Here is a 13,019-nt window from a genome sequence, read left to right as displayed (position 1 = left end):
TTACGCCGCACAGCATGGAAATTGTTCCTCACCCCTGAATGATGTAGCTAGGTCAGACCTAATTTGAGGTGTGGACCAGGCCTAAGAATCCCTCTCTGGCTCCTGGATTAGGCCAAATTCAGGCTGAGCAGGAGCTAGTGTAACGCTGCTGAGTGCCGTAGAGTCGCGCCATATTGTACGTCCCCATCGGTGATCCTCAAGGGCACAATTAATGACTGGCGCAAAAGAGGGTGGCCCGCCGTTCGCCCTCACTGTGCAAACAGACTGTCAGGTCCACCTGCCTTGCTGTGCCAGGCCCGTAAGCGGGAATTTTTGAAGTGGGCGTGCTTTTTTTTTTTTTCAAATAAATGTGGACCCCTCCCTTTCCTGTTGCTGGTGGCCAAGGGCATGCTGGGAAAAGTAGTCTCTTCCCTGCTCCAGGGCCAGCTCTCTAAGCAGGGAGCTGGCTAAGGAACTACAGCTCCCTGGGTGCCTTGGGTTTCCCCCCTCATGCCCTGCAGGCTCCCCCTGCACAGCAGGGAGGAAGGGAGAGAAAGCAGACGTGTGGAGGGGTGCATTCACACCGTTCTCAATCCCACTGAGTACGGGCCTGTGTGCTGTTCATCTCTTGAACCGCACAAGCAAGTGCACTTCAAAACGGCCACTCCTAAAGCAACCGCACCTCCCTGAACAAAAGCACTGTGAACACAAAAGTGTCTCTCGCCGGCAGAAGTTTGTACAATATCCTCCCCTCCCTCATCCCTGGGCCTGGGACCAAAAGCAGCTGCGACAACATTGCAAACTTGGGAAATAAATCCAGCAAGTAGAACCCATCAGAGTGCTCCGTCCTTTTCATTCCTAGGCCAGGCGTACCCTAATGGGGCAGATCACGTTAAGGTACGCAACTACAGCTGTGTTCATGACATCGCTGGAACTGATCCACCTTTAATTCACACGTCCGTGTGGGCTGCGCTGCAGGAGGTCGATGGGAGCGAATGCTCCTCACATCTTTCTTTTTCCCGGCCAGGAGCAGGAACACCGGTGCTGATGGGGACTCGCTCTGAGTTCCATTTAGTGCATTCCTACCAGGCAGGCTCTGGAAGCTCGCTCTGGAAGCTCGACCAGGGTAGCATCCAATTTCCTCTTAGTGAAGACATGCCCAGAGTGACATTATTAAGTGTTTTCCAACACTGTGGAGAGGCCTCTGTTGAAATCAGGGATGTGCTGTGCCAATTGGAATACAAACACATAGGAAACAAAAGTCCCTACCCGGTGAGTTTGTAACTAAGACAAAGGCAGGGTGACGAGAAACAGAGACGGTTCCATCTTGCAGTCTGCTCAGACTTCTGATTTTTGGCTACAGAGTAAGTTGTTTCCACCATGAGAAATACTTTGGGTTCTAAACCGGCCTGAATTTACTGTCACAATCCTTGGCTTAATCTAGACCTGTATTAATGGGAGCGTTGTGAGCAAGACACGAGAAGTCATTCTTCTTCTCTACTCAGCACTCATTAGGTCTCAGTTGGAGTCTTGCATCCAGTTCTGGGCACCACGTTTCAAGAAAGATGTGGAGAAATTGGAGAAGGTCCAGAGAAGAACAACAAGCACGATGAAAGGTCGAGAGAACACGAGCTGGGAGGGAAGAGCGAAAGAACTGGGCGTGTTGAGTTTAGAAAAGAGAAGATTTAGAGGGGACATGACAGAGGTTTTCAGGTACCTCAAAGAGGGTTACAAGGAGGAGGGAGAAAAATTGTTCTCTTTGGCCTCTGAGGACAGGACACGGAGCAATGGGCTTAAACTGCAGCAAGGGGGGTTTAGCTTAGACATTAGGTAGACCTGTGAGGATGGTGAAACACTGGAATCACTTACCTAGGGAGGTTGTGGAATCTCCATTGCTGGAGATATTTAAGAGCAGGTTAGAGAGACATCTGTTGGGGATGGTCTAGATGGTGTTTGGTCCTGCCATGAGGGCAGGGGACTGGACTTAATGACCTCCTGCGGTCCCTTTCATTTCTCGTGCTCCCTGATTCTGTAATGGCCCAGTGTAACCCTTTCACTCCTGAGTCCTTCACTTACCGAACTGTACCGAGGGTGGTATGTAAGGTCTGGCTCGCATCAGGCATGCACTGTATGCAGGGAAGTTCATGCCTTCCCTGTCAGTCGTCTTCTGCTCCTGCATTTGTTCCCCATCGTGCTACAGTACCTGAATGCTTTAACATCCCCTTCACCTGGCAGATGGGGAAGCTTGAGGCATTTGGGTGGCCACCCAGGAGAGATTCTGGTTCCGCCCAACTGACGAGCAGCGCGCCCACAGCCGGCAGTGTGCGTTCCCGTTGGTGGTGCGCATCCGCACATGCCTCTGCACATAAAATTTATTCTGCCCGTGGATGGAGAAAATTAGCAGGAACCCTGCCTCAGTTTCCCTTTGGGGGTGGGTAGAGAATGCTTCCCTGTCTTGCCTGCCTGTTGGGAGGCTCCGCCGGCCAAGGTCTGGCTCCTCATGCAGCATGAACAATTATTCTCTTGTTCACAGCCGCACCCGTCCCCTTATTCCCACCCCGGAAGGTTTTCTGCTCCAATGAGCATTCCCTCCCCTCGCTCTCTTAGATGGGAGGGGGGCACTGTTAGAGGTTTCATAGTCTTCTTTGGAAGCTGCGAGACAAGCTGTCCAGATGGATCATGAGCCTGGGTCTTTCCGTGAGGCTCTAGGTTACAGACAGGCGGCGATGCAGCAGCGACACAAATCATCCTGCAGCCTGCTTGGGCTTCCAAGCGCTGGGTCTGGTAACAAGCCACTTCCCCCACCCAGAGAAATAGTCTTCAGTTCTAACTGGGCTTGATCGGCCATGCGCCAGCCAGGGGTTACCCCAAATGGTGCAGGCACTTCTGTGTAACCCTTTCACTCCCAAATGCTCCCCTCTAATCCTTCATGTGACACCAGCTATGGCTCTTTAGGACTGTTCTCTGCAGCTAAAACAAAGTGGTTCATTCCCCTCTCTGTCTCTTTTTCCCCCTCTGTATTTATACCCCACTGTACAGTATCTGAATGTCTCTAATAATATCATCCCTGTTGGACACAGCTGGAGAAACTGGAGCTCAGAAAGATGATGCAACTTCACCAAGGGCACAGAATAAATCAGTGGCAGAGCTGGTGGAAGAACCCAGGAATCCTTGGCTCCCAACCCTGGGCTCTGAGCACTGGATGACACTGTTCTGTACAGCATGAGTAGCATGGCCTGCTGATCAGTCTGACAGATGTAAGCAGGAAGAGGGAGACACTTGTGTGGAAGAAGCTGCATTGGGATTTGGGAGGAAGCCTGGAGCTGATTCCTAACTCTGCCACAGACTTGTTATGTGACCTTGGACAAGACACACAATCTCTCGGGGTCTTAGTTTCCACCTCTGTGAAATGGAGATAAAAATATTGCTGTTCAGCCTTTCTCCCACTCTTTGTCTGCCTGGTATAGATAGAGGGTGAGCCCTTCAAAGAAGGGATCTCTCTCTCTCTCTCTCTCTCTCTCTCTCTCTCTCTCTGTGTGTGTGTGTGTGTGTGTGTGTGTACACACACCACAACCCAGCACAACGATAATCTTGGGTGGGTCTAACACTAAGAATCATCCAGGTACACGTCCATCTCTGGAAAATGAGAAGCAAGTCCCTGAACCAGCAGAGCCCTTCTGCACTCGCGTAAGTCTAACCACACATGTGAGCGTGGCCCAGCGTAGTGGCCGGCAGACAGAACGAGCTGGCTGCGCTGGGTTTTCCAAGGAGCGCTTTTTGGGGAATTGACCCAGCCAAACCATGCAAGGGTCTAGCTTAGTTGCAAGTGTTCCCTGCACCCCTACTGGGTGCGGTTCGCTGTCTCATGGAGCGTCACTTAGATCACTTACAGAGAGAAAAAAATGAGTCTCCACTCCAGCCTTAGCTGAGAGCCTGCCAGCTTTTAGGTCAGGCTGTAGAGCAGGGGTGGCCAATGTGCCTCCTGCTCGGAGCTGTGCACTGGGACTGCTCACCACTGCTCTGTGCACGGGCCCCAGTGGTGAATTTCAGGCATTGGGTTATAGTGGGTGTTAGGGGATGGGACAGAGGGTACCTGGCTTTGAGAGGACTGGCTTAGAGCAAGGGGCTTGGGGTGCCTCGCTCTGGGGGAGGGGGTGGGCATTGAGCCACGTAGTATATATTTATCTCTTGGTATAGCTATATAATATCTACATATTGATAGATAAAAATAAATATATAATACGTGGCTCTTTGCACTCTATCCACAGTAGCATCTAGGAAAGATTCAGGTGCTGCCCAGCTGATTTGCAGAGCGCCCCCGGCTGGCAGGAAATATTTCTATGGGTGGTGCACATCCACTCATGTCTCAGTGCACATAACAAAATTTATTCTGCCCACGCATGAGAAAAGAATGAGGGGGAACCCTGCCCTTAACCTCCAACAGAGGAAGAGACGCTTTGCTGGCTTGGTTCCGCACAACGGGAACGTTGGCATTATTTAAAAGTAACAAAGCGAAAGAAAACCTGTTTCAAAGATGAGCGGATGCCCTTGCAGTCCAGTTCCGAAGCCAGTCACTCAGCAGCTGCTTTTTGGGCTAGTGTTATCACAGCTTGTGAAAGGGTGGATGCAGGGCCTCTCCAGGGAGCTGGGTCCTGCTAGATCCTGTGCCATGCCATCTCAGGTGAGGCAATGCAGAAATTCTGTTTCACGCCCCAGAAAGTTAATTATGCACTGTTTGCTCTTTTTTTTTTTTGCTGGGTTGTGTTTTTTCCCTTTTCTTTCCATTTATTTGTGTGTTTGTTTATTTTTAAACTGTTTCCCAGCTTTCCCTCCTGGGTGACTTTGGAATTAATTCGATCAATGCACGCCTGATGAAGCAAACTGTAATTTTTACCCTGGAGTTAGGACTGGCTCAGGGATAGCTCCTGTACAGAGACCGAAATGGATATGTGCATTCTCCCAGAAAGAGGTCACTTTTGCCTGGCAGGCCTGTGTGTCACGCTTTTTATTCAGAAATTCAACAATCTTGCAAATTTGGAATTTCAGATTTTCCTCTTGGCTCCCCAGTCCACGAGGCTGGTGAGGAAGCAAAGGTCCAGATTCAGCAGAGCAATTAGGCACATGCTAGAGTGGGTCTGGGAACCAGCGTGGAGTGCTAGAGTGGAGGCTGCATTTCAGAAGTGACTTTGGAGGGGGTAGTGAAAGACACAAGTGAAATCCTGGCCCGGCTGAAGTCAGTGGGCGTTTTACCATTGATTTCGCTGGGGCCAGCTTCTCACCCATGATATTTAGAATTGCCACTGGCACATGGGCCTCTGAAGAGCGCCCTCTCTCTTACTGCTCTCACTGGAATAAAGATGACGAGGCAGCGGGAAGAGATGTGGGTTCCATTCCCAGCTTGCCTGCTGGCTTTTCTGGAGGACCCCAGGTAAAGCATTTTATGTCTTTGCACCTTGCTTTTTCCCAGCTGTAAAATGGGGATAATGTTACTGCCTGACTCTGTCAAGTGCTTGGAGATCAGACCCTCCCAGTAGCCTAGAGGTCAGCAACCTTTCCGAGGCAGAGTGCTGAAATTTGGCCTTTTGGCCTCTACGTGAGGGTCGAGTGCCAGCGATACTTTTTAACGTCACTAAGGCTACGTCTGCACTAGCCTAAAACTTCGAAAATGGCCATGCAAATGGCCATTTCCAAGTTTACTAATGAAGCGCTGAAATACATATTCAGCACTTCATTAGCATGCGGGCAGCCGTAGTGCTTCAAAATTGCCGCGGCTCGTCCAGACAGGGCTCCTTTTTGAAAGGACCCTGGCAACTTCGAAATCCGCTTATTCCTGATAGGCCATTACAAAGTTTTGGGCTAGTGTAGACACGGCCTTATAGTCCCAATGACAACACTTCATTTATAGGTAAATGAAGAGGCCGAGCTTTACCATGGAGGTGGTGGTTGGTAGCACGATCTGGTGTTCTGTTAATCCTCAGGCAGCCTGGCTTTGAGCAACCTCCCGGCTGCATGGGGGAGAAGAGACAGAGCTGAGCTCCCGCCTCATGTGCCGATGAAAATTAGCTCGTGTGCTGCTCTTGACTCCGGTGCTGGGGGTTGCCGCACCCTGCTGTAGCCTTTAGGGTTGGAGAAATACCCTTCAAGCACAGGGACATTTTACTGTTACGTATTTGCCAGCATTGTGACCCAGTACAAACCCCCTTGTGCAAAGCACCGGGCACACTGTGATTTGCTGGAACAGAGGTACGACAGCTTGACAGTAACTCGCTGGTCTTTGAGGCTGGGGAAGGTGGGCTGGGGGGAAGGCATCAGCCTCTGCTACAGACGTCCTGTGTGCCTTGGGCAAGTTCCTTCATCCTTCAGTTCTCCAGATGTAGTCAGGCTGACAGCTTTCCCTTCCTCCCCCGCTTCGTGTCTTGTCTCAGAGTTGGCGAGGTTGCTGCATCTGCATGGGTGCATCGCATTTCTTGGACTGTGAGTTCTTTGGGCCGGGGCTGTCTCTTGCTAGCTCGATGGGGCCATGGTCTCCGGTCAGGCCTTTCCGCCTTTCATAATAATCGTTCTTTCTCAGTTCACAGGCTGCATGTAAACTTCCGGACCACATCCCCCCAAAAGCAGAGTGTTGTAACACAGCTTCCAAAGCCATGTACACCCAGGAAGTCTCCAGCGCCTCTCCGGATCAGACCCCAGCATGGCTTGTACCATGCCTCCGAATCTGTGCCTCAGTGGCAGGGGGAGTTGCCCTGGAAGGAGCTCAGCTCCCTTCCTGGGGCGCAGGATGCAAGCCAAGCGTGCGTCTGATGCAGCTAGCGAGTTTGAACTCTGGTTCTCTTCTCGGCTGTTTCTTTTTCTGTGTGCCAGTCGGGGAGGGAGTCGCAGGTGCTGGAATGGGCTGGCGTTGGCTGCAGGTTGGCCCAGAGCGCTAGGGGCTTGCTGGATGCTTTGTCAGATGCATGCACTGAATTCCCCAGCTCAGCTCAAACTTGCGGTTGCCTCAGTGCCTTGTGGGGAGCCAACGGCTCGGACGCAGGCTATGTTTGCTCTTCTCCTAACAGCTCCAACCAGCTGCACTTGGAACTGTGAGCTTGCCACCCCATGGGGCTCCTGTACGCCCATGGGCTCTGCTGGGCAGCTTGGGCCCCGCTCAGCTGGAAGGGCATCAGCTTCTCCCACTACTTCAGGGTCAGAGGCCTCATCCCCTACACAGAGGGGCCCTGAATCCATGGGGATGTGGCTCTGCCAGCCTCCCTTCCAGGATTCCCTCTAATTTTTTTCATTCCTGGGTGGAATAAATTTTATGTGCATCAAGATGTGCGGCTGTGCACCACCCGTAGAAACACAGGCTGCCGGCTTTGGGCGCTCTGTTAATCAGCTGGGCGGCACCTGAATCTCTCCTGGGCAGCCACCCAAGAGCTCAGCTTACAGGGAACACTGCTCCCTTCCTCTTACCCTGGAGCATGTGAGACCAGAGTAGAGACCCTTTCCACAGTGCAAAAGCTGCCCACAGAGTCCTGGAGGTGTGGGGTGTAAGTGGGACTGGGTGTCTTGGCCTAACTCTGACACTTTCCCCGATGGACTCCCCAGCAATGAGCATGAACACCTCCGCCCCTGGGTGTTTGGGAGAGTAAAACTCCTTGATGAGTGTGTTGTGAACAAGACATGAGAAGTAATTCGTCCGCTCTACTCTGTGCTGGTTAGGTCTCAGCTGGAGTATTGTGTCCAGTCCTGGGCACCGCAGTTCAAGAAAGATGGGGAGAAATTGGAGAAGGTTCAGAGAAGAGTAACAAGAATGATCAAAGGTCGAGAGACCATGACTGATGAAGAAAGGCTGAAAGAATTGGGCTTGTTTAGTTTGGAAAAAAAGAAGCTTGAGGGGGGACATGGAAGTGGTTTTCGGGTATCTAAAAGGGTGTCATAAGGAGGAGGAAGAAAACTGGTTCTTCTTGGCCTCTGAGGATAGGACAAGAGGCAATGGGCTGAAACTGCAGCAAGGGAGGTTTAGGCTGGGCATTAGGAAACAGTTCTGAACTGTCAGGTGGTTAAACACTGGAATAAATTGCCAAGGGAGGTTGTGGCATCTCCATCGCTGGAGGTATTTAGGAACAGGTTAGATGAATGGCTGTCAGGGATGGTCTAGACAGTATTTGGTCCTGCCATGAGGGCAGGGGGCTGGACTCGATGACCTCTCAAGGTCCCTTCCAGTTCTAGTATTCCATGGCTTTGACTGAGGCCTGCACACCACGGCGCAGGTGTTTAAAGGGACCTTGCAGTGGGTGGGGAGGGACCCCCGAGAAGTGTCTCTGCACAAGGGGGCTCGCCTGGTCGCGCCAGAGCTGTGCCCCTGCCCTCCTCCCTGCCGCTGGCCCAGACCCAGCTCAGGATCAGGCTCCAGGGGGAGCAGAGCGACGTTAGAGCAGCCCCAACGCTGCTCTGACTTACAGCAGGCAGGGCCGAGTGCGGGAAGGTGACATCTCAGCAGCCGGACCCTGAGTGCAGCAGCCACAGCACTGTGGAGCAGGCCCAGCAGATCTGGTGTCCTGGGGCCGGTTCCCTTCGCTCATCTGCTCAGAGCTTGGAAACCTGGGCTCCTTTTAAAGCCCTTGCACCCTTCTCATTCAGACCCTTCCCCGCAAGCAGCCCGGTGAAAGCCAGCGCCCCAGGCCTCATGCAGCACCTGGGCCTTAGAGCTGCCAGAAGGGCTGCACAGCCGCATGCAATGCAAAGGGAGGAAAAGTTGGGGGGGAGGGGCCGTGGCTTTGATTCTGGTGCCCTGGGGACGCGCTCGTCTTTCTGCTCAGCCCTTGTTAGTCAAACCCAGCTTCCGCTCGAGTTCCGGAAGGGCCCCCGGCGGCTCAGAACCCCTTTGCTCTGCCGCACTTCCCATCTCTTTTATTTACTGTGGACCAGGGTTCCCCATAAGCTGAGTGCTTGGGCGTCTGCCCAGGAGAGATTCAGCTGCCACCCAGCTGATTAGCACAGCACCCACAGCCAGCGGCCTGTGTGTCTATGGGTGGTGCACATCTCATATGCCTTGGTGCACATAACAAAATTAATTCCACACATGGATGGAAAAAAATTCGAGGGAAGCCTGCCAGGGGCTATTTTTCAATCACGTGCTGGGGCTCACACTCAGTTTATGGGGGGCAGGCATGCAGCAGTCTGGGAAGCCGGTTCATGGTGCCTGGGATGTGGACGGTTCTGTTCTAGACACTAGTAAGCCAGCAGGGAAAATAGCGAGGGCTGGGGAGAGACGTGGCAGGGACACACCATCATCTCCTCCTTTTATTGGTGCTCCTGGCGGCGGAGGCGAACTGAGACTGTTCCCCAGTCCCTGACACTCAGCTGAGGCATCCAAAACTCACAGGAAGTCCGACTCCCTTGACAGTCTTAGCGTAACCTCTTAGCGAGGGGGCGTATCCCTCTCTGCTCCCCTGCTGCTGCAGCTACGTTGATTTCCGTATCATGAAGTCTCTGCAGCAGGTCTGCACTTAGATCTTAGACACACAATTGCGTAGCTGGAATCGACATAGCTCAGATCAATTGACCTGGCCATCTTCACTGAGGGAGGTCGACGGGAGAAACTCTCCCGTCGACAGGAGAAACTCTCCCGTCGATGGGAGAAGCTCACAAGAATGAGGAGTACAGGGGTCAACTCTTGAGCGCTGATGGTTCGATTTAGCATGTCCCGCCACTAGGAAGCTTGGAAGCTCAACCCTGACCAGGTCGATCCACTGGTAAGTATAGACAGACCCCTAGAGTTGTAAGTTTGCTGGGATCTGTATCAGACTCAAAATAAAGTCCAGGTTCCCGCCCAAGCAGCCTGCAATCACAGCCTCCAGTCCTGTGTTAGGATCTGCAAGAAGCCCCCTCTGTGTCTACTCTGAATCCCCGTAGACTGGGGAGAGAGGTCCCAATAGTTCTTGGTGAGCACTGAGCTTGCATTATGGTTGTTGGAACCAGTTGGGAAAGCTGGTGTTTTCATACGAGATATTTAAACCAAAAGGTCGTGGTTTGAAATGCTTCGGTTTCCCTGTGCGACATTTTTCAACCAAAGCAAGGCCAAAAAAAAACACCCTCTTGCACGGCGACATCAGGGAATTATATTTAATGGAAACCCCAAAGCCAGAACAAAGTTTAAATTCAAACTTGGTTGACTTTTGTCATCTTCCAACTGATTTCATTCAGACAAATCTCAACGGTGTGTCTCCTTCCCTCTCTGCACAGGGGCGTCCGGACACAGCAGCCCTCTCCTGACATCCCTGCCGATTCCTGGGCGAGCCCTGCACCCACCGCTGGACATCAAGCATTTCCTGACCTTTAGGCTCAATGGGACGTCCCCCCTCAACCTGTTCCCCAACTTCAACACGGTGAGTTATTACAGGAGCCCACAAACTTTCGGCCTGGAACCAGTGGGATCCATGATTCATTGGGGGTCGGGGGGCAGGGTACACCAGCAAGGGCAGACACCCTGGCCTGGAGAACGTGATGCTCAGAGCGTATCCCTGTCAAGGGAGGGAGGAATATTCCAAAAATGGGGGAGTGGGGGGATGAAAAGCAGCACGTTAGCCAGGGAGCAGCTGGGACTGACAGGCCTGCGGTGACAAATGCTCTGCCTGAGCACGGCACAGGGGGACTCAGGGCTTGGATCCTGGGAGATGCTGGAAATCTGCCCTTCCCCTTGGCTTCGGAGGGAGCTGGGTGTGACGAAGTGGGGGGCGGGGTGAGGGTTTTATTCCCCTGGTTACATTATATGAGTTTCCTGCTGTCCTGTAGCAAACCCAGGTGGGTGCCTCAGTTTCCCTAGGCACAGCATCAGTGCATAGCGGTGAGGGGAGTTTTGGTGGGATGACATCTCACATGTAGGTAATGGCCCTCCTGTCTCTCTGTAACCTTGGTAACCAGGTGACCCCCTTTCTTCCCCGGGAAACAGGACAAAGGCGGGAGGAGGGGCCTGGCTGGTTTGAACTAGAACTGGGCAGTGGAGTGGGGCAGTCTGGTCTGGCTGGAGAGGGAGGAAGGGGGACCAGGGCCCAGCTTGGGGACCCCCCCTGGGCCCTTCTCCCCAAGCTGGATTGTACTGACGGCTTCTGGTTTCTGTGCTAACAAGTCAGTTCTCCGCTGTGTCCCTGTCGCCCAATAACACTTCTGCTCTCCCTGCTGAGTGAGAGTCGTGTCTGACTGCAGATGGGGTGCAGGGCCAGGTGACCCCCACACTCCGTGGCTCTGGGATGCGCCCTTCCTGGCAGGATTGAACCAGATTTATAGGAATTGAGCAGCTCCTGCTGCAAGCAATGGGGAACCACTGCCAAGGGCACTGGGAGCTGGGCCCTTTTGAACACACCCTAGACTCTGTCAGATACCTGGGTGCCCAGCCTGAAGGAGCCCTTTTCCCTTTACCCGTGAGTGGCCGATTTCAGTGCCAGCTGATAGGGAATGGGCCCTGGGAAGGACAACAAGCGGCATGGCATGTTCAAGTTCAGGGAGCAGGTTAAAGGCAGCACAATGAACAGAACCCAGATCTTCTGGGTTCCCACCCAGCGCACCGCCCATGTGTCTTCTCAAGCCCATCACCCTGTCAGTTCCTTCTCACGCTCAGCCCCAGCAGAGTCCTGATGAGTCTGTTAGCATCCAAGCACTCTCTGCGTCAGCACAGCTCATCGCCAGGGTCTTTTGGGCAGTAAACTGCTGGTGCGAAAGAGTCTGTGTCTCACGCTGAACTTGAAGGGAAGTGGGTTTGCAGAACTCTGGCTGACAGGGTCTATTGCTGCGAAAGGAGGAGGGCTCTGAAGCCAGCCAAGGGGGGACACAAGCCTTAGATTTAGAATAGGGTGTTGTCTTAGGGATAGTGCAGCGTTCCCTGTAAGCTGAGCACTTGGGCAGCCGCCCAGAAGAGATTAATGTGCTGCCCAGCTGGTTAGTGGAGCGCCCACAGTCGGCAGCCTGTGTTCTATCGGTGGTGCACATCCACACATGCCTTGGTGCATGTAAAATTTATTCCACACACAGATGGAAATGTTAGCAGGAACCCTCCCCACAAGGCTTCATTCACCTCTCTTTTAGACCGGGGTCAGCAAACAAAAGAACACAAAGAGCCATATTTTTTCGAATTCGATTAAAAAAAACCTCAATGCTTTAAGTGCCGCAGTGCGTGTGAATACAAGACGACCCTCAGTAAATAGCGTCAAACCGTACTTTTTCTAACCCCTATTTTAAGAACAGCGCACACATATCCCACGATGCACTGCTTGTATTAAAGGGGGATTTATCCAACGTTTCGAGATCACGTACCGTTTGCTATTGCGATATGAGTTGTTCTTGTTGGGCTTTTAGACGTTCACCAAAATATCGAAAGTGATCAGGAGAGGGGTTTTTCACTTCGCAATTTTAGTGCAGGAAGCCACAAAAAAGTCCTTAAAGAGCTGCAGGTTGCAGACCTCTGTTCTAGACAGACAATTATTCATCATTTCAACCAAACTCAACTGGATTTTGCTCCCAGAATCTGTTGCAATAAAGTAGCTTTGGATGGTCGTTCTGTGATTTTAAACCCTGAAGAAAAGACCGTGAAGGGTACGAGGAAAGTGTCAGCTGCTGTCTAGTCACTTCTGAGCTCAGGCCGGATTTGCTGATTCGATAACGTCTCTTGTCAGTTTATGAACGTCAAGGTCAATCTGCAGATGAGCCCAGGCCTTGGTTGTGAGATACGTATGCAGTGATGTCTCTGGCTTCAAATGTCTTCATCCTCCTTCACCTTCTTAACCATCAGGGAATTGCAGAGGACTGTCCATGGAGCTGGTTGCAAAAAAAAAAAAAATTCCATTTTTTTTCCCATTGGAAAGTGACTTTTTCAACTAAATGGAGAGTTCAGCATTCCCCCCACCCCTTCTTTTCCTCCCTCCCAAAACAAGGTTGGTTTTGCAGTCTGGGCCACGTTTGCGCTCAGGTGACTGTTGGGGCTGGATCCCGGGGCGTGTGGGCACATTCTGCCCTCAGCCTGGCAAACCTTTTAATCATATGCTGAACATGGAGTTGTTAGCTGGGAT

The 13,019-nt window shown here is 52.2% G+C and overlaps 1 protein-coding gene across 3 annotated transcripts in view; it reads left to right on the top strand.

Annotated features, from left to right (window-relative positions):
• Nucleotides 1-13,019, top strand: part of LOC142002745 (zinc finger protein 385C-like) — a 142,115-nt gene that overhangs the window by 96,543 nt on the left and 32,553 nt on the right. For all 3 annotated transcript variants that reach the window (XM_074979114.1, XM_074979113.1, XM_074979115.1), the window contains one exon: nucleotides 10,204-10,346. In XM_074979114.1, the coding sequence (XP_074835215.1) occupies nucleotides 10,204-10,346 (143 nt within the window). The remainder of the gene's footprint in view (nucleotides 1-10,203; nucleotides 10,347-13,019) is intronic.

Source organism: Carettochelys insculpta, chromosome 28, assembly GCF_033958435.1.
Source record: "Carettochelys insculpta isolate YL-2023 chromosome 28, ASM3395843v1, whole genome shotgun sequence".
NCBI classification, from domain to species: domain Eukaryota; kingdom Metazoa; phylum Chordata; order Testudines; family Carettochelyidae; genus Carettochelys; species Carettochelys insculpta.
The sequence above is the reverse complement of the archived record's forward strand: the minus strand, read 5'-3'. Positions and strand labels throughout refer to the sequence as shown.